This window comes from Myodes glareolus, chromosome 21 (assembly GCF_982192425.1).
Source record: "Myodes glareolus chromosome 21, mMyoGla1.1, whole genome shotgun sequence".
NCBI lineage: Eukaryota > Metazoa > Chordata > Mammalia > Rodentia > Cricetidae > Myodes > Myodes glareolus.
Window position 1 is genome coordinate 51520589 of NC_142046.1, and position 21584 is coordinate 51542172.

Here is a 21584-nt window from a genome sequence, read left to right on the forward strand (position 1 = left end):
TCCACGCTACTGTCCTCTCCCTTCCTCCTTCGGCTGGTCTTCACCCTCCTCCCTCTTCTGTCCTCATCCCACTGGTTCCACAGCCCACAGCCCCAACATTGTCAGCATCCTCTCTGGGTCCCCTCCTTCCAGACCCCATCCTGGGGCGGGTTACTGGAGTGGAAGCTGTCCGGTCAACTTAATTCAGTTTGTTGTCACATTCAAGAGGAGAGGGGGCTTACTGCTGCTTTTTCTCTCTTGCATGACTGGGTCTGTGCCGCTGATGACACCGGACACAGCCCCTCCCCGCCTGAAGGCAAGCAGTGCAGAGTCTCTGTAGATAAACCCGTGACACTAGGTGGCTTCTCTTCTCAGCAGAAGGAGAGTCCTGCCTGGCGGGTCAGCCGGTGGGTCATGCAGCTAGCAGCTAGCCTTTGGTAGCTCGGTAGTTCCCAGTCTCTCTGACCTCCCTTCTTGTGCTTTAGGCTTCTTGCAAAGGACCAACAGCCTGGAAGAGAAGAGCCGCCTTGTGAGCGCCTTCAGGGAGAGGCAGTCCTCCAAGAACCTGCTCTCCTGTGAGAACAGTGGTGGCGCGGGTGCCCGCTTCCGGCGCACAGAGACCGACTTCTCCAATCTCTTTGCTCAAGGTGGTCCCTCCCCAGACCCCACCATGCCTAGCCAGTCGGTGCCTCATTTGAGGGTCTTGACTGCCCCCTGAAATTTTACGTCTTTGCTAATATCATGACTTTGTGAACCCCCATGAAACCGCTTTTCTGACCTTGGTATGGACCAGACTCCCTCCTTCCCTACTGCCCAGGTCCCTGCTGTTTTGAAAGGTAGATGAAGGAAGTCTGTCAGTCGTTCGGTTTTAAAGACACTCCTAGAGACAGATAGGGACTCTTAGAATCTCAGAATCTGAAGAACTGTACAATCAGAAAATCAAACGATTCCCTTAATAACACTTATCCTCCAAGATTACCAACCCCCAAACCTCCAGCCCACTCTGTGGGAAGCTGTGTATCTGGGCCACATGGCCAAAGATGGTAGACTCAATTTTCCTTTTGAAGATCCTTTGCTAGTTACTGCTGGCTCTGCAATGCTGGCCTTGGTGCCTTCCCGGGCCCTCCTCAGCAGCTCACGGGGACTCCTCCCCTCCCTTACCTCCGGCAGAACCACAGAAGCCGCAGCTTTCTTAAACCTCCGAGACAGACATGCCCTGGATGGCCACACAACCCGCACTTGGGCTAGCCTGGAAACGTCACTCAGAGCCCCAACAACTCTTCTCCTGCTCACCGCTCTTTCTAAGTCTGCTCTACAGGGTTGAGAGCCCATCACCTCCAGATATCTAAAAATAAGTCTAGGCCCCAAAGGATGAAGTCAGCAGAAAGATGGTGGTCCCCTCTGTCACCTTCTAGAGCCCATACCCACAGCAGCCCCACCTTCTGCTACCCACAGATTGAACAGATCATTAACACCAAACCAGATGCTCAGGGACACCTGGTCTCTGGGAGGCCAACAGAAGTGCTTCACATTGTGTTCCTCCCAGGTGTCCATTCAGCAAATGGACAGCTGCCAGGGTCAGCTGCTCAAGGTTTCTTTAAGCACTCACTCCTCCCCCCATATCCTGACTCTTTGGAAGTGTGGAAAGCCCTAGGAATGCATCCAATGTCTTTGTGTGGGCAGAAGTGCATCCTTCTGGGGACGGGGCATCTGAATAGCAGTACAGATCCATAACCTGGAAAGTAACGAGGCCCCTCTGAAGGCTGGCCCAGGGAAACATAGGTACAAGGCAGGTGCTAATCACTCTTTGGCTTCCCTTCTCTGGTTAGATCTCCTTCCGGCTAAGAACGGGGAGGAACAAACCGTACAGTTCCTGTTGGAGGTGGTAGACATACTCCTCAACTATGTCCGCAAGACATTTGATCGCTCCACCAAGGTGCTGGACTTCCACCACCCACACCAGTTGCTGGAGGGCATGGAGGGCTTTAATTTGGAGCTGTCTGACCACCCTGAGTCTCTGGAGCAGATCCTGGTTGACTGCAGAGACACCCTAAAGTATGGGGTTCGTACAGGTAAGCGTGAGGAGGGGTTGGTCATTCGTCTCATCTCACTGATCAGGAGCATGGCCAAATCGTGTTGAAGAGGCCCTGTCCTGGTGAGGGAGGACACCAGGTCCTCAGTGACCACAAGGTCATGCTGGGCCACAGTGACTAGAACGACAACCCTGGCAAAAGCTTATAATTTCTTTTAAAACTAAAAAAGGTACCGATAGATGGCAATAAGTCGTTTTATTGCTTGCTTGTTTGTTTTTGGTTTAGGCTATTCATGACCTAAAGAGAGCAGAGAGACCATCCCTTTGGTCTTTTCTCAGATCCACCTCACTTCCCCTCACCTGTCGTTTGCACCGGGGAACTGGCCCGTTTTCCTCTCTTCTGGGGTCCATTTCTAAGGGTTGTCATTACAAACTATCACAAACAATGGGGGTTTATTCTTTCACAGTTTTGGAGTCTGAGCCTTCAAAATCGAGGTGTCAGCAGGGCCAGGCTTTCATTGAAGGTGCTCAGAAAGGATCCAACCTTGACTTGACTTGGTGGTTTCTGGTCCTCCTGGGCGTTCTCCTTGGCATTCCTCAGCTTGTAGATGCCACACGGTGGCCTTGACCTTCCTTCCACATGGCCTCTTCCCTGTGAATGTTTGCCATATCTTCTCTGCACAAAAGGACACCCCCTTCTTTGAATTAATGGCCTTGTCTAGATTGTTTGCACCTCAAAAACTCTATTGCCAAGTAGAGTCACAGTCACAGGAACAAGGGATTGGGCCTTGAATTCATCTTTTGGGGGAATACAACTCAATCCAGAACACCCAAGGGAGCCTCCCTTTCTGTCCCTCCCTCCCCCACTTACATCGTATTCCCAATGAGTCACCAAGTTCTATTTCCTACTCAAAGATTGTCCTTTCGTCCCCTCTTCACCTTTCCCAAGTCCTCTCTAATCAGCAATCCTGGCTCAAGTGGTTACTTTAAAATCACCCCAAGTTCAAAGACATTTTAAACCTCTGTAGGAGCTCCTTTTTAGCACTGACATAAAGAACAGTTTCTCTGCCTGGCAACTCTCTTTCCCTCCAAGTCTGGCTCTACTGGGCCCTCAGACAGACAGATCTTCAGGAATTGGGGGTCCTGGGCACGGTTGTCATCACAGGGGGTAGCCTTGAGGTGAGGAATGGCATGGTGTTGCTTCCTTCCCTCTCTGCCTGTACGTCCCCTCATCTCAACCCCTAGAAGATAGACTGACAATCAGGATCAGGGAGGCTGGTGGCAGTGAAGCTGAGTTTCGGAAACAAACTGTCCTAATGAACTAACGAGGCTGACCAAAGAAGCTGTTTAAATAGGCAATTCCAAGTAACTTTTGAGGTCAGCCAACATCACTGGTGTGAGTAGTCTCATTTTATAGTTACTGAATAGGCAGACTCAGTCACATGCATGAAGTCTGCGTTGTTTGTTGAAGGAAAGCACTCATCAATTCAGCCCCACTACCATCCCCTTGGTTTGATGGCTAGCCCGTCCTGAGAAGAAGTGCTCTTTTGCTGGCTTAGAGGAGGATCAGGATTCCCTGTGTCAGCTTGACTTGCTTTGGCATACTTTTTGCTTTACATACTTTCTCCATGATAGGGTAAGACTATTTATCTTTCTGTCTGCCTGTTTATCTATCTGTCCATCCATCCATTCATTCATCCACAAAATCCCAAAATGTCTCTCAAAGAAAACACAGAATCATGTCATGAGAGCATCTCACGCCTGTGGTCAGAGAAAGCCTCTCATCAGCTCACTGCACATCATCTCATGTATGAATCCACTGAGATGTTTAAGTCTGTGCACTTCTGATGGGCACAGCAGCTTCCGGAGGCAGACATTTGCATTTACAGAGTACGTAATCTTCCACACCACGTGGAACTTTCTGCTGCCCTTCACAGTGTTGGCACCGGTTAAAGGACACCATTGCTGCTGTATCAAAAGCCAGTTCCTGATTGCTGGTCTGTAATTTTGAGTATGCATTCAAACCATAGGCTAAACCCCTGAAACATCAGAAACATTTTTGAAGGATATTAGTGCCCAGATAATGAGTCGGGTTCTGATAATGGAGCATACTCTTCTAGGTACAGTCTAAGGAGGGATATGGTGGCATTTGACATCGTTCTATGAATTAACAAAGGATCCAGAACACGGTTTTCCGTGAGCTGACGCAGGGATGAGGCAGCCTTCAATCAGAGCAGCCACTTAGGGGATTGCAGGCTTGTTCTTTTTTTAGCTTCTCATTATGGAAATTTTGAATTTATACCAAAGCAGAATTGTATAATGAACCCATGTGCCCAACACCTAGCTTTAACTATCAACAACTCCTGCCCATGTCACTTCACCCTGACCCCCTCTCTGCATTGTATGGAAGCAAGTCCCCAGCAGAATATTATTGCATCGACACCCATCTGTTCAATAGGTTCGAGAATTTCTTTTAAAAATCACGTCAATGTTCCATCTGAAAAAAACTTAAGTTCCTTAATACTCTGAAATACTCAATTGTCTCATAGATATATGAGAGCTTTTGCTGCATGTTGTTCCAATTCTCTCAAATCAGGATCCAGTTAAGTCCATGCTTAGCTTGTACATATCCTATTCAATTGTTTTCTTCCTTCGTCTCTTTCTTCTTTGCAATTTGTTTTTGGAAAACCCTACTTTAAAATGCTTTCTCCCTTTACTTGAAATTAAACCATGCATTATTTAGTGTCCTGTCATAATTGAAGTCAAAGTCTGGGGTTGAACCTGGAGGTGTGTGGCTCTAAAGCCAATCCTGAGAAGGTGACGGTAAGAAGACCCCAGTTTGAGAATAGCCTGGGCTACATGGGAAAACCTATCTACAAAATCACAGAAAGAGCAAAAGATGAGATGGGAGGAGGTGAGGGGAGAAGGAACGGAATCTAAACTAGGTTGCTGCTCAGTAGAAGCTGTTAGAGGATTCTGGAGGCAGACGCTGTAGCCATCTGATAACGGTGTTGGGGAACCTGTGCACCTTATCTCAATAGACAGACTGTTTCACTTTGTCTCAGTCTCTATAGTGTGTTCTTCTGCCATTCCGTGTGGCGTCGGTGCCATATCAAATAAAGTGTGATGGAGCTTATTTATAGTCTAGTACTGGCTTAGGATGAAGGATCTGTTGGTTTATGTTTGTTTGTTTTTTTTAAAAAAACACAGTTTTAAAATGGGCATTGTATAAGCTTTAATGGCTATCAACAGAAGTGTTTCTTTAGAATATTTTAATTACTTGACAATTTCATACATGTATACAATGTGTCATGATTACAGCCATCCCAACTCCCCCCTCCAAGCCTCCCTGGCTTCCTTAAAAGTCCCACTCCTACCTTCATGTTGTCTTTTTATTTATTTTGTTTTATTTTTTTGCTTTTTTTTTCCAAGACAGGATTTCTCTGTATAGTCTTGACTGGCCTGGAACTCGCCCAGGCTGGTCTCAAACTCATAGAAATCTGCCTGCCTCTGCCTCCCAGAGTGCTAGGATTTTAAAGGCATGTGCCACCACTGTCCAGCATCTTTTTGGTTTGTTGTTGTTGTTATTGTTGTTGTTTAATCTGCTGAGTCCAGTTAATGTGCCTGGGGGTGGCTCTTCCACCTGACCGCAGACACCTACCGGAAGCCGTGTTCCTGAAGAAGGATCACCCCTCCTCTCCCAGGACATTGGAGGGAGAGCGGATTTTTCAGGGAGGAGACTTAGACCCAGAACATTCAACCCCTAGCTCTCTGACAGTTACTCGCAGACAAAGGCAGTTTCTGCTGGGAGCACAGCAGCCAGTAAATCTCCCCAGCACTGTGCTCTGTCACATGCTCACTAGCTAATCTATTGTAGCGACTCTTTCCATGGCAGCCGAGCCAAGCCTGCTGGTGTGGATTTGAGTTTTTGATAAATATCAAGTTAGCAAAACCTTCACACTGAGCGCAGAGCCAGTTGAAGCACACTGTGGGCTGCATGGGGCTTTTGAGCCGCAGAACCTAAGTGTTTCTGTGCTCAGCAATTGAGTGAGGACTGGTCTGCCTACTTGTAGAGGAGATGCTGGGTCAGCTCGGCTCTTAATCTGGTTAGCTCCATTACTTTATGGGCACCTAACTCTCGATGGACAAGAAACACTGTTGCTTGACATCACATTTGTCCCAGAGACCCAGAGAGTGGTGGGTGGTCTCTGCATCAGGTCTGCCTTGAAATTGCCCAGGCTGGGTTTGATCTATAGCACTCTGAGGCCTACAGCCTCCTCTCTATTAGCCAATCTCAACCTGGCACTTAACATCCTTGGGATAGTGAAGCAAAGGTTGCAATCAATATGGAGAGAATATGGACTACCACATGCTTCAGTAGGTGGTTAAGAAAGGATCTTAGTTGGCAATCCAAGCTGGCCTTGAACTCACTATCCTTGTGCCCCTGGCCCCTAAATGCCAAGATCACAGGTGTGCACCACCACTCAGGACATTTCCACTTCCTTTCTCATAATTGAAGAAATAAGTGCGACGAAAGGGCTCCGCTGAAAGTCAACAAATAAGATAATGGAAGGCATAGTTCATTTCATGGGTCTCAGTTTGGGGGTATATGCTTCTTCTTTTACTAATTAATAATTAATAATGTATGTGTATTCTGCTGCATATGGTACACTGTGTGTATACCTGTGTACCAAGTGCATGCAGTGGTCACAGAGGCCAGATGAGGGCATCAGATCACCTGGGATTGGAGTTGCAGATGGCTATAAGCCACCATGTGGGTGCGAGAGATTGAACCTAGGTCCTCTGGAAGAGCAGCCAATGTTCTTAACCACGGAGGCATCGTCCCAAACCCAATTTTCAATCTTTTAATTTAAAAGCATGCTGCTTTAGAAACAGACATCTGAGGGTATCATTGGTGCCAATTCCTGCTTCTCCCGTACCCTTGGAGAACTCTCTCAGACCACAGGTTGGAGATACATCTGTGTGGTCCAGCCCTTTGGCTCTGAAGATAGACTGGAAAAAATCTGGCTTTGCCTTAATACTTGCCTGTTACCATTCTAGGTCATCCTCGATTTTTCAACCAGCTCTCTACGGGTTTAGATATCATTGGATTAGCTGGCGAATGGCTGACATCAACCGCCAATACCAATATGTAAGTCTCATGTATTCTTTTCCTATAAGTATACACGGTGCATCCGGCTTGTTAAGACGGCCAACTCTGATGGTTCTGTTCTCTTAGAGTTCTTTTTTTCTCATAAAACCTTTTAGATTTTCACAAGTGAAAAGCTATTCTTGAATAATGTGATAAGGGTGTGCTTGTGGAAAATGCTCGCTAGTGTTGAAATTTCTATGTGAGCTTGCATAACAGGCTGTTTCTCTGTATGCACCTCTTCAAAGGCCATGCTTTGGGCTATGATTTTGGTTTCCTTTCCCACCGAAGCACATTGGTGCTTACCACTTACAGCGGTATTTTCTCCATAATTAAACTTTTATCCTCACAAATCAGTTTGATCAACCTATTGATTAACTAAACATTCTACAACAGCATTCATCTACTGCAGATATAGCATGTATTCATTTCCAAATAACTGGTAGGTTTTGCTGAGCGTACCGCTTCGGAAACCTCAACTTGCTGGTGCAGACAGCACTTTCATTTAGTTCTGCAGTCTTTTAAAGGTATATGAAATAATAAATAAATGTATATGAAACTGCTTTCAAGATTTTAAAGGTGCAAATACAACCTGGGTAGCCTCGGCAATCACCCCAAAATTTCCTGTATACATGTGTGTCATCTTTGGGGATCGGAATGCAGTACAAGATAGAGGGATTGCCGCAGCTTAAGGGTGACTACCTTTGCCCTCAACACGAGTGACAGTGTTTACCCACTCTCAATGCATCCAGGCGGCGAAAGAGATTCAATTAAAGTATCCAAAGGGAATTAGTGAAGCAAGTTTACTGCAATAATTTAATGATAACTGCATAAGCACCTCAGGGGTGTCTGTCACTGCTGCAGAGTTGAGAGGCCGTTTGTTTGTTATTTGTTAGTTATTCTGTGCACTGGGACTCAGATCCAGGTCTGTGGCAAGCTGAGCCTGTGCTCTGCCATCATGGTAGACAACCCAGCCCCCAACTCACTTCGTAAGATTGTTGCAAAGTAGATTCTAAAAAATGTGAAGTTAGGTGAATGAGTGGAGGGAGCAGTGCCGCTGGACAGCGGGCAGAAGGTAATCTGTTTTCCTTAAGCCATGGCCGGCCCCAGAGCCAACAGGGCTTCTTTAAACTACCAATTGCTCATGCGCATCCCAGGGCTGCCTAGTGCTGTGACTCAAAATACTAAAAGGGCCTTCAGAAATTCAGACAAAAATTTAAAAGAAAATAGAGCAAATGGAGCCATTTATGCTAAAAGGCATAAAAATTCAACTGATTAGGAAAGGAAAGGGGCTTCACAGTCCCTGCCCATGAGTCAGGCAGGAAATCTTCACGGTGCGAACACGGGTCAGAGATGCAATTGCCTCCCTGTCCTCCCCAAACAGAAAAAAAGCCTCCCTTCACCATCTTTGCTCTACTATGGTTTGTAGAATAAAATATTTATTGTTAAGCACAAACATCATAACATACTAATTACAACTTGAAGCAAATACACTAATGCTTAATTGTAGCATCTAACGGAAGGGAACAACTTAGATTAGAGAATGCAATCTATTTGTTTGAACCCAGCAATTTAGGAAATAAGAGAGAAACACAGAGGAAAGGGTAGGTGTGTGTTTGGGCTGGGGGTGTGGCTCAGTGGGAGATCACTTCCTAAGCATCTTCAAGGCCATAGGTTTGATCTCCCTGACCTCCCCACCCCAAAAAAGTACATGTTCAGCAAGTCCCAAATATCCACTATGACACAGACAATGCATTCATCAGGTTTTACATACATGTTTTGTAGGCCTCTCTGGCTGTAGCTTCTAATACGTACAGTCGATATCAAGGTCAAAAAAAAAGAGCTTACCCCTTCGAATCATTTATAATTAAACCTTCTCTTAAAAGCTTTCCTTGAACCAGAAAACTCTCATGGATTCTTTCTTTCCCCCGTTTTGGTCTATGTTCATACAATCAAAATCCTTGACTCTTCCCTTAGCTCAGCTGAGCCCTGAAACACTAAAATATGTCTCAGCCATCTGAGGTCAAGGCCAAGGCAGCTAAATGACACATAGTAATTGCTTCTCCTCTGAACAGGAGGTATTTGTAAAATACGATTCGAATCCAACAGATCGATAGGGAAGCTGATTTAAAATAGTGACAGGGCTCCTGTCAGCTCCAGGGACAGGCATTGTGTGAGGAAGTGATAACTGTTCTCTAGACAGTCTCCTCCGCCGGGTGTCCTGGAAGATCATGACATGCGACAGCATCGCAGGGACATGCGCGGGGACATTTGCTCCCTTGTGACAATTCCTTCCACAGCTAGGAACACTGTTCCAAATCAGCCTGGGAGAGACGGGCGGGAGAGCTTTATTCCAGCCAATTGTGATTTGATTACTGCTATACTCACACCTCCCTTCCCACCCCACATCCGTTGACCGTGCACAGCCCTGGTGAAAGGGCATAATTGCTATCTTCTGGAAAGTCCTTTCAAAGAACGCTCCAATACCCTCATTGAGAATGAAGCGTAGGGCATCTGACCTGTTAGCAAAGAAAGAACGCGCGTGTCCATGCTGTTGTATCAGCTCATGCGTGCAGCCCTGGGACCTGCTCTCCCAGGCAAGGATCGATGAGCGTACAACAAACACTTTGCAGGTGTGTAGGTGTTCTTGGCATGCACCGCTCTGCTCTGCCAAAGCAAGTCCACCAGAACCGCTGGGCAGGTTGCACATGCCCTAGCACCTGGTGTGATACGGAAGTGCGAAGCAGGATCCGCTTCACTTCTTTGCCGTGAGCTTGAGGGTCTCGCTCATCTGTTGCTTTGTTCTCACGGACGTTAACACTGGAGAAACGTCTCGGGGAGTTTTCAGTTATCATACTCTGAGGGGTGAGCTGTCAGAGCAGACCCTGCAACAAGCGGGTCCCATTTGTCATGAAGACACCGCTACAGCCTAAAGGACTGGGATTTCAGACCCTGAAACTGACAGCTGAGACCTCACACAAATCCAAGTGTTCCTCTGAGTTGGGCAGTGATGTCTTCCCTACACAGTGGTTCTGAACACTTAACAATGGCTCCATCCTAAGTGCCTATGGTATATAAGACACCCATACCCCACAATAGGCAGGCATGCACAGCCTAACTCGTTCCTAACTCTTGCCATCTCTGAACAAAGAATCGCCCTAAGATCCCCTTAAGTAGCTTACTTATGGCACCTGCCACGTCTGTAGAGAGAGGAGGGCTAAGAGGATTGCAACAACAGCCACTATGGAAGGGCCCTCCAGGAAAGTCCTCAGCCTGGAAGTCACCAAAAGTCCAGGGTCCTTTGCACCTTTCTGGGTTGTAGTATACCGGAAAGCTCTCAGTTACAAAGTTACTTGGTGCTGCATGTTGCTTACCGGAGTTCCAGCTCTTACTGTCTGTTTCAATACTCAGGGAAGCAGGAGGATCTTGATGGCCTGCAGGACTGAGAAAGAAAGGAAGGGAAAGGAAGCAGGGCTAGGAGGCATAGCAGAGGCAGGCAAAGCAGGACGCAAAAATACATCTCAGAAGTCACACAAAACACTCCCCATAGCCATTGTCCGGCCACAACTAGCCCCATGATGGTGCACAAGGAAGCTAGTAAAGACAGCACAGCTCGTAACAGGCTGTAGCGGAGGAAAAGACAGTTGGTGTGGTTAGTGACTGGCCGACTGCAGCAATAGCATCTTGACCATCGGTTTACTTTAGTTCTGAGTGCATCTCACCGGCAAAGTGAGGTGGATGGTCCAGGGGCCGACCCACCTCCCTACTCAGAATCATTTTGCTGCTTTAAATCCTTACTTCCAATCCATGCACTCTGAGGCTGTAGCCTGAGGCCCTTTGCGGAGCTACTGAACTGATCTTGGATCCTGAAATGTAACCGTGTCCTGTGACTTCAGCATCCCACCTACTTCTTCTGGATCTGCATTGACCTTTGATCTCTTGACATCATCTTTCTCCTCTCACTTAGGGAAGGGTGGGGTTTTTTAAACTGGGGTTCAAGTTGTAAGGGGAAGAATTTCTTATGATTGTACATAAAACAATGGTATATTCACACCTCTTACCTGGAGATTGGGGCTATCATTTTCCTAGAATTCCTAAAGGTGTCGCTAATCCAATTACAATGACCAAGATCTACTGATCTAGGATAAACTTCAAAGCTTTTCATAAGATGCAGAGGCAGGAAGACCCCTCTCTGTATAACTACAAATATGGCCCAAAATAGAACAGGGTCAGAGGTATCTGGAACAAGACATCTCATTGGTCCATTTCTCAAATCAACATCCATGACCAATAAGTATCCAGAGAAAACTTTGCAAATGTATAGTCGTCTTAGGCACACAAAACTCTTGTCCTTCAAAAGGTTCCCCCCCCCCAGTTTCCAGGAAAGGAAGACATAAGCACTAAGTTCCAGAGTCAGTATAGTAATAACTGTGAAATAACTGATCCGCCAGACCAAGATAGAGACCCTCAAACAAGATGCAGCTCAGGACAAGGACCAAATGCTTGATTGACCCTAGTAAGTGTCCATCTCAGACTTGGAAACGGTACCTCGCAACATCCTTGTCTCCTCCAAACATAGGGGACTGTGAAGCACAGAACAGCCGCTCTATATCTGGTCAAGAGAACTGAATGAAGGCTTAGGAACCACGTACCCAACGTAGATAAGGACTCTGAAATCCATGAGACCAAATGGTGTCCTGGTGGAGCTCTAGACTCTTCTTGCCTGTCCTGAAAGGAATGGCCAAGTTCCTCTTCCTTAGGAAGGCAGATTTGTAGGGATGTGAGGGCTAAGTTGCGTCTATCCTGAAACACACATCAGATCAGTTCCCCAGTTTTCAGTCCCACACAGTCTCTCTCCCCAACATGGTTCCTGCCTGACCATTTAATACTGATTCACCTCTACCTCAACTTTCATCCAGTCCTTGAGATGGTTTTGATACTGTAGTGTGTGACTCCACCGTTCCTTTCCATGACCTTGGGAGACTTCTTGTTGGTATGCGATATTATGAGATCCGAGCACGCAAACTACCACCAGGAGAAGCATTTTGGCCATTCCAACCTTTCCAGAAGTCACTAAAACCGCAGATAATACATTTGTTCAACAATGTGGAGATACAACCCGTGAGTTTGCCTCTTGCTACCCTTGGCATCCCAGGCTAAACCAGGAACCCTTCTCTTCTTCTTCCTTCATCAGGCCATCAGACATGAGGGAGTGTTGGTTGCTACGGTGATGGGGCTCAGAGCAGGACCAAAGCATGAGTGTGACCTCCAGAGGTGATGGTAACTGAACACATGTTTTCCAAGGGTCTTCCTCCCAGATTTTCAGGGGATCCCCCCCCCAAGGAAAATGGACATACTCCTTTGAAACAAAGTCCCTCTCGTCCTCCCTCCAGACATGTCCCCTGAGGATCCTCTTGGATCTTTTGTGTCCTCTTGTATTGCCACATGATTAATGTGACTGCTTTTCTCGCTCCTGATTAAAGCTTAGTGACTTCACCTGTGTTTTACGTAGAGCAATAGTTATCTCATTCTTGCAAATTAGCTTTTCTAAATCATTAAGCAAGATTCCCATTAGTCTTCAGCATTGGCATTCAGCCCCAAGCCTCTAAGTGATGACAATGCCTCCTGTATCACTTGGCTGGGTTGGTCCAGGCATCTCTTTTCAGCTAGGACGGTCTTGGCTCAGCCTACAGACACCAGAGCATAAGAAGTTCGAGCCAAAACAAGAAAAGGAGCCTCAGAGTCTAGTAACTATATTCGGTCTTCAGGCTCAATTTTCTGTGGATGGTCTTCCTTGACGTCTCTTGGACTCTGTTTAGTATCTTGATCTTGCTGCAATGACTGTCCTACCAGACAGAGCCACTGCTTTGAACTTCTTTTAAAAAAGAACATGGCTTGCTTCATTTACATCTGTCTGTAGAGAGACAAAAGCAACCTGTCAGGCGACCTGACGCTCACAGTCAGATGCGTGTGCAAGTTGACCGTCTTCTTGTTATTTGTTATTTGTAATTAGAAAATCATCACTTCTAATTATTTTTGACAGACATCGACTCCAGGGAGTTATAGATACATAGTTGTCCTTAGGGATTATTAGAAGAAAGAACATGTAGATAATTACATCGAGATCTTCAAAACACGGGTCAATATTCCCAATTATCTTCACAGTCAGCTTTCAGAGGTTTACGTTGTTTCTGAAACATAGACGTTAGCCCTGCCTGTGAGCGTGAAACTGGCAGTTCTTTAATAGAAATAAAATGGCTCTACCAGTTGTAAGTAGAAGCTAAAATGCATTTTCTCAAATTAACGTTGGCCCTGCCCTACAAGTAGTCACGGCAAATCCTCTCCTCTGGGTGAACCACACCTGAGACAGGTGAGACTCTTCTTTGGCTGGTGAAGAATCTCACAGCAGACTGCCCACCACCTCTCTTGGTAAGCCAGGCTGGTTTTCGACCCTTTAGGACTGGCAACATGTGATTTCAGGAGACATCACTTTAGCGGTTTTGAGCCTCCATTTCTAGCGCCCACTACAACGGCTGTAGCAATGGTCTGTGTGCATCAGCTCAGTAGGTTTATTCCCCTTTCTCCTTCCTCCCATCACCACTCCAGGTTTACGTATGAGATTGCACCCGTGTTTGTTCTCATGGAGCAGATAACGCTCAGGAAGATGAGAGAGATCATTGGTTGGTCAAGTAAAGACGGTGACGGAATATTTTCTCCCGGTAGGTTTCTTCTCTGTAACTGACTGCCCTGCCGGTCTGGATCCTCTGATTCTTTTTTTTTATTTATTAAAATGGCTGACATAGGTCAATTATAGACCCTATGGGTTTCGTTGTAACGTTTGCACATATGCATGTATTACAGTTGATGATCATAACATTCTGCCTTCCAGTCTTTGTCAGAATGAAGGCTAGCAAGCACCCTCTCACCCCTGTGAACCGGCTGACCAAGGCTGTGTCTGGGGCGTGCTAAGTGGTGCCCTTCTGACAATAGCAAAGCTACAGATCAGTGAATCGGAGTGTCCATTAACTGACTTCCGCCTAAACAGTGGATCTACTACAGTCTCCAACTCAGTGTAGATACAATAAAATTCTTTATTCAGACAGCTGTTCTTGGTGGTGAGAAGCAGGTACAGGTGGTGGTAGAGGCGGTATAACTGCATCTGGGGGGAGGGATGAGAATACAGTTGTCCAGGCAATTCAAGCAGACCACTGATTTGCCTATTTCATTCTCAGGGAACTGAGGGAATGCCAGAGTGACTAGTTTGAGTTAGTTAGACTTGGGCAGTTATCTCTTTTCTGCTTGTATCTCTTTGGAGGGACATGAATGAGGTTTTGTCTGTGTAAATAGGTTTAAACCTTTCCTGGATTCCCTAACTCAGCCGGTAACCAAGAGATGCGCTATTTCTGCCTGCAAGCTCCATTACTCTCTGTCTCTGTCTTCTGAAGTCAGGGACCAGCTCCAGCTCTATTCAGTAAACGGCTTACACAGAAGATGGAAGCTGGGAGGCTGTAACTTACCGTGTCTTTGCCGCTGCCACCGCTGTCTCTTATGTTCTACATAGGCGTTGAATAGGCACTGAAATACATGAATCATCCCCAGCAAAACTGCCTACATAGCTTTGGAGATGAGTGTAACCCCTTCGAGTTCAGAGCACAGGGTCCAGAGGGAAGTCCTTAAGAGTAAGGAAGCCAGTAAGACCTTCAGGATACTGTCCTTCTCCTTCTTCATGTCTTGAAGCACCAGCTTAACCTCCGTGTTATGAACCTCCTGCTATGTCTGCTTGTTGATAGGGGGAGCCATATCCAACATGTACAGCATCATGGCTGCTCGCTACAAGTACTTCCCGGAAGTCAAGACTAAGGGCATGGCGGCTGTACCCAAGCTTGTCCTCTTCACCTCAGAACACGTGAGTCGGAGACCCTGCCTTGTGGACCGCGGTCTGTGTTAAGGGACTGTCTAACTTTTAACCTCGAGCCTCCGTCTGTTGCAGAGTCACTATTCCATAAAGAAAGCCGGGGCTGCACTTGGCTTTGGAACCGACAATGTGACTTTGATAAAGTGCAATGAAAGGTAGGCAGGGGGTGGGGGGGAGCGAGCATTAGTCCCTGATGTATTAAATGTGTTCATCTGTTAAATTTGTTTTATTGTGCTTAAGGACTGACGCAGTACAGTGTGCCAAGCTGCTAATGGTCTGTTGAAAATACCCAATTAAATTACTTTTTCCTGCTGATGATAAAGGGTTTTTTTTTCCTTGTATAATCTTGTTGGTTCTTTATTTTAATTTCTTTCTTTTTATAACAATTACAGGGGGAAGATAATTCCAGCTGATTTAGAGGCAAAAATTCTTGAAGCCAAGCAGAAGGTAGATGTGATTTGGCTCATCTGAAACTTAACTGAGTACTTTCTTTAAAAAAATGACTGATTTCTGACCTACACAGTCAAAATTTTTATAGTAGGATAATTTCATTTCTAAGGTTCCTATCTAGATATTCACTCATTTCTAACATTTCCAGCTTTTGGCCTCAAAGCTGAGTCTACAAGATTATATATAATGTGTGTGTGTATTTATATATATATATATATATATATATATATATACATACATATATATGTATAGTGTGTATGTGAGAGAGGGGGAGAGAGAGAGAGAAATGAAGAATTCAGTCATTAAATCACCATGTGTAACATGAGGGCCGGCTTGTTGGGGTTTCTGTCCCTCCCAGTACCCCAACAGCTGGCAAGCAACAAAGAAAATCATTCATAAGATTCCATAAGGTTATAAACTGATTGGCTCATTAGGTCAGGCTACTTATTAGCTCTTTTAACTTATGTTACCCCATTATCTTTATCTATATTAGCCACATTGGCTCCGTACCTTTCTCAGCTGGGCAAGTTACATGCTGCCTCTTTGGTGGTCTGCGCAGGAATGCCTGAGGAACCTTTCTCCTCCCTAGCCTTATCCTATTCTCATTACTCCGCCTCTACTTCCTGTCTGGTTGACCCATCTATACTTCCTGCCTGGCCAATCAGCGTTTTATTAAAATACATGATTGACAGAATACAGATAATTCTCCTGCACCAACCATGTGTCAAGTAATTAGCTTGATATTCTTCAATAAATCAACTACCTGGGATTCAGAAAAATTCAAGCCAGTTGGAAATTTTTGCCTATTTATTGTCAGTTATAATCTCATTTCAATAAGTACTATTTTATCTTGGGACTCTGTTTAGCAAAGTGCGTCCATGCCCCCAGGAGATGGCTCACAGCACTTGGCAAGTCCAGCTCAAAAAACTCTGCTAAACAAAAACAGTTTCCTAGAACAGATGAGCCCCAGGGCCCTGCCACAAAGCCCCCAGGCCGTTTACCCCCACACTGTTGTCTAGTTACCTTCTTGTGCCTTCTTTCCTGGTTGTAGCCGTTCGCTGGGGCCTCGATGGAGGAGCTGGATGGAGTCTTGCTAACCAAGAGCTGAGCTCCCGTCTGTCTCCTCCACCTGTCCTAGCTCTTTTCCTTCGTTTCTTTGCTTTCCTCTTTTCCCTGTCGGCATCTTACCATGAGCCAGCGTGTCAGCTTTCACAGCTGCAGACCTGCTGCTGTTACTATGTGGGAGCATGTGCACGTTCACGTGTCAGCAGTTCTGTGCGCGCGTGTGTGGAAGGACACACGTCTTCAGGTGTCTTTCTTAGGCACACATTTATAGGAGACAAGGTCTCTCCCCAGCCTGAAACTCACAAGGTGGGCTAGGCCACCTGCCTCCACTTAACCAATTCTCCGACATGCTGACTTTTTCCGTGGAGACTCTGAGGTTTGAACTCAGGTCCCCATGCTCTCGAGGCAGGCTGTTTACCAGCTGAGCTAATTCTCCAGTCCTTGTATCCACCTCTTTATAGAAAAGCCAATGTTTGAGTTTGTCTTGTCAAACCACTTAGAACAGAGAGGCTCCCACAGAGAACAGTATCCAGAGAACGTTCAGAAGTGAAATTCTTAGATAAAAGCCTGCCCATCACTCCAAATACTTACTAACTTTTCCTTTGTTTTTTTTTTTTTGTCATTTAACTTTTTACTGTGATCTGTTTTCTATATTTTGCTTGTTTAATTCAAGTCCATCTTGTTAGAATTCTTTATCTACTTGCTCTCTGTGTTGTTCCCAGCATCAAAAGGCCTGGCACATAAAAGTCACTCAAAAGAAGCAAAACAAAATCACCCATTGAATGAACGGATGAACAAGAACACTTGTAGCTGTGGTCTCTGATCCACGCCAGTTTGGCTCACAGTTCGAAATGAATATTATTGCCTTCCACTTCCCTTAGAAATGAGCAGACGAGGGAGGTTTAAAAAAAGCCCATATATGGGGACTGGGGAGATGGCTCCACAGTTAGGAAGGTGTACCATACCAGTTCCGTTCCATTCCATACCATTCCATACCATACCATACCATACCATACCATACCATACCATACCATACCATACCATACCGTACCATTCCTCCTCTGAATCAGAGTTTCCTTCCCAGAATCCACACCAGGGTTACAACCACCTGTAACTCCAGCTCCAGGATCTCTGAAACCCTTTTCTATGCTCTGAAGGCACACGTGTGTGCGCGCGCGCACACACACACACACACACACACACACACACACAATAAAACCACTTTTTGAAGAAAACCACTCATCAGCTATCTCTTTCTCCTCGCAGGGATACGTTCCCCTCTATGTCAACGCAACTGCCGGCACGACTGTTTATGGAGCTTTCGATCCAATACAGGAGATCGCGGACATATGTGAGAAATACAACCTGTGGCTTCATGTCGACGTGAGTGCCCTCGTTCACACGCAGCCCGGTCCTGGCAAGGGGCAGAAATAACACTGCTTTCTGCATTGCCTCCAGCTGCCCCGAACACCCTCCCCGGCTCTCTCTACACACTTTCGCTCCTGCTCTTCCCCACTCCCCAGCCAGCCATGCGCGACCAGGACCTGCGGCAGACCCTGGCCACCCTGGGATTCATCCCCCCGTCCTGACTGCCAGTAGTTGTCTGGTGTGGCTCCTTCGCGAGTCTACTGTAATGAGCAGTGCCCTCCCCCGGCTGCTTTATTTGGGTGAATGGATGCACAGTAACATATAGCTGATTTCAGAGAGAGAAAAGTAAGAAGACATAACACACAGGAAGCGGCCACGAGTGTGAACACTCAGTGGCCTGCCTGCATCCCCACTCTGTAACACTCCTAAGAAAGCCTATTTGCTGCATGCAGGAAAATAAGCTGGGAGAGTTAGTCCCAGAATTTCCCAGCAATAGCAAATGTGCACTCCTACATATGTGATCAGAGCCTTTGGTTTTCTTCCTTCTTTCTTTCTTCATTCCTTCTTTCCCTCCTTCCTTCTTTCTTTCCTTCTTTCTTTCCTTTCTTTCTTTCTTTCTTTCCTTCCTTCCTTCCTGCCTGCCTTTCTTTCTATCTTTCCTTCCTTCCTTCCTGCCTGCCTGCCTGCCTGCATTTCTTTCTATCTTTCCTTCTTTCCTTCCTTTCTTCCTTTCTTTCTTTCTTTCTTTCTTTCTTTCTTTCTTTCTTTCTTTCTTTCCTTCCTTCCTTCCTGCCTTTCTTTCTATCTTTCCTTCCTTCCTGCCTGCCTTTCTTTCTATCTTTCCTTCTTTCCTGCCTGCCTGCCTGCATTTCTTTCTTTCTTTCCTTCTTTCCTTCTTTCCTTCCTTTCTTCCTTCCTTCCTTCCTTCCTTCCTTTCTTTCTTTCTTTCTATCTTTCCTTCCTTCCTGCCTGCCTTTCTTTCTATCTTTCCTTCCTTCCTTCCTTTCTTCCTGCCTGCCTGCCTGCCTGCATTTCTTTCTATCTTTCCTTCTTTCCTTCTTTCCTTCCTTCCTTCCTTCCTTCCTTCCTTCCTTCCTTCCTTCCTTTCTCCCTGTCCATTCTCTTACTGGATATAATTTCTTGGAAACACACACTAGGACACTCTGTCCCACTGTTGAATAAATGACTACCAAAGACTGGGCTGTGTCCCATGCTATGCTGGGCTATCCAGGCACCATGGTACCCACAAGAGTGCCTTGCTATGACTGGAGCACTGTGGGGGGGGTGTCTCCAAACCCAGCAGACGTTGGTGCTTTCTGAGTGTCTCAGGATTAATTTAGAAGAAGCAGGTAGCTGCGCCTGCATTTTAAACACTCTGCAATGCCTACAAGGCAGTACCAGGCTCAGAGAATCCCTGGCTGCCCACAGCACTTTGAGCCCTTGGCCTTGATCCACAGCCACCACAAGCTCCACCCACTTTTCCTAGCTCGCTAAGACATTCCCTGGAGGAAGTTTATATAAAGAAATGGGAAGTGATGAAGAGCCTGGTGTCCGTGCAGATTGAACTCAGTGTGGACTTACTCCATAGGTTATCCTTTGTGTGAGTTGCCTGGCCTGGAACTTGCTGTGTAGACAAGACTTAGAGATTTGCCTGTTTCTGCTTCCTTAGAGCCATGCCTAGCTTGGTTTTCGATTCTTCAGCATCACGGCTCCTCTTGTCTCTTTTCTGTCCTTGCAGGCTGCCTGGGGTGGTGGGCTGCTCATGTCCCGGAAGCACCGCCACAAACTCAGCGGCATAGAAAGGTACAGTGGGGCTTGGAAGCTTTTCCTCATCTCCTGCATAAGATACCTTAGACACCTTGGTCCAGCCCGTCCTCTTCCAACCTTGATGTCAACCTTAATTCCCCAAGCCTTAATGTTTTTCAGCGGTGAAACTCAATCTGACGGAGCAAACTTTAGCTTGCCTGGTGTTTTTCGAGTGTGTGCTGCATGGTTTATTTCCTAGTCCAATGAGTTTTCAGTTCACCAATGGCAGGTGCCTAAGGAGAAAAAAGTAACAGGGAAGGGACAGGCAGGTCTCCAACCCCTTCAGATCTTCCTCAGTGAGGTAACTGATGACCGACACACCAAGCTTCCCGACTTACTGCAGTAGCTGTGGCAAAAGAGAGACGGGAAGCAAAGGTGCAGAAAAGACTTTCCCAGGCAGTGGGCACGGTCAATCCCAAGGCCCCGAGACATGATCTTACCAATCTTGAGGACAGTGGGCATGGAGCTAACTGGGAGAGTGGAAGAACAGGCCAGTCGGAAAGCTAGGCCGGGCAAGCTCCTCAGAACACTCTCCCAGCAACAGCTCCGGCTTCATAGCCGCTACTGTGCCTGCTCCCTTCTGTCTCTGTTGAACTGCCATTGTCAACACGAGACTGCCTTGTGAAAGATGAAATATAATTTGGAGGAAAATACACTAAGTGTAGATGCGCCGGCCCAGCTGTGCATTAGACTTCTCAGAGGGTTTTCGCTGTCCCTCCTTGGAGTAGGTGAAAGGATTGATGTTAGTCTTGATCTTTGTTTACATTGAAGCGCGCATGTCTTCTGATGGGAGCCAAAACCCCCTGGTGTCCTGTTTCCTTCCATTTGGAGCAGGAAATCATTTTTAAAGACATTTTATGAGATTTAAGTATAATTTTTAATGACTTGATATGTGACAACGATGACAAAATTGTTTCAGTTCATGCCATCTAAATGTAGCTTGACAAGGATTCTTCTCCATGATATCAGCATTTGGTTAACCTTCCTCAGGATTCCTTATGGGTCTCTTTCATGAGGTAAATGAAAAGTTCTTCAGCCTCTGCCCTTCTTGAAACTCAGTACACACACACACTGACACACAGACACACACACTGACACACAGACACACACACACCACGAAGGACCTAAGGAAGAGGCTAGAAACCCACAAGAGCTTAGTATTGTGAGCGCATCGATCGTATGATTCCAAGGCAATAGATATATCAAAGGAAACACCCTTCTCGGATATCAAAAGGCAGAGTTCAACTGCGGCCCAGGCCATCAGTAAAGGTCTGTAGCCTACTGAAGCAAATTTCTCAAGTTTGAATCATTCTACATTACACTCCACTTGTTTCTGTAATGTCCTAGCGAATGTGCTCCTTAGTCATCTAATTGCATCTGACAGAGTGATGCAGTTGCTAGGAGACCATGCTTGTTAAGTGAGCATTGCAGCCCAGACTGGCAAAAAAAAAAAAAAAAAAAAAAAAAAAAAAAAAAAACCCATGCTCATTTCTCTCTTAATCACCGCTGCTAGCTAGTCCGAGTGTCTGGCAGTGCGGCTGATCATTGCACTTAGGTGTGCCATCAGCAGTAGGTAGGACCTCGTCACCAGCCCTACTTTAAACAAAGAACAGTAAAGGCAGGAAGACGTCCACGACTGTTGGCTACAAGGAGGAAGACTAATGTATGGGTTTTGAGTGCTGGCTCTGTAAAGAGAATCATGGGCTGGACCTAGATCCAGCACCTCCCAGCGGTGTGACTTTTGAAAATACGGTTTATCTATCTGGGCATCAGTTTCTCTACCTAAACTAGAAGTAATAGGAATGTCTGCATCATAGTGT

The 21584-nt window shown here is 46.1% G+C and overlaps 1 protein-coding gene across 3 annotated transcripts in view; it reads left to right on the forward strand.

Annotated features, from left to right (window-relative positions):
- The window catches only part of Gad1 (glutamate decarboxylase 1), a 40701-nt gene that overhangs the window by 9885 nt on the left and 9232 nt on the right, over positions 1–21584 (forward strand). For 2 of the 3 annotated variants that reach the window (XM_087900048.1, XM_087900047.1), the window contains 9 exons: positions 465–626; positions 1809–2051; positions 7073–7163; positions 13767–13879; positions 14951–15066; positions 15151–15230; positions 15468–15522; positions 17857–17973; positions 19697–19761. In XM_087900048.1, the coding sequence (XP_087756174.1) occupies positions 465–626; positions 1809–2051; positions 7073–7163; positions 13767–13879; positions 14951–15066; positions 15151–15230; positions 15468–15522; positions 17857–17973; positions 19697–19761 (1042 nt within the window). Of the gene's footprint in view, positions 1–464; positions 627–1808; positions 2052–7072; positions 7164–12354; positions 12501–13766; positions 13880–14950; positions 15067–15150; positions 15231–15467; positions 15523–17856; positions 17974–19696; positions 19762–21584 lie in introns of those variants that run through there. The other variant, XM_087900049.1, reaches the window with a different exon arrangement.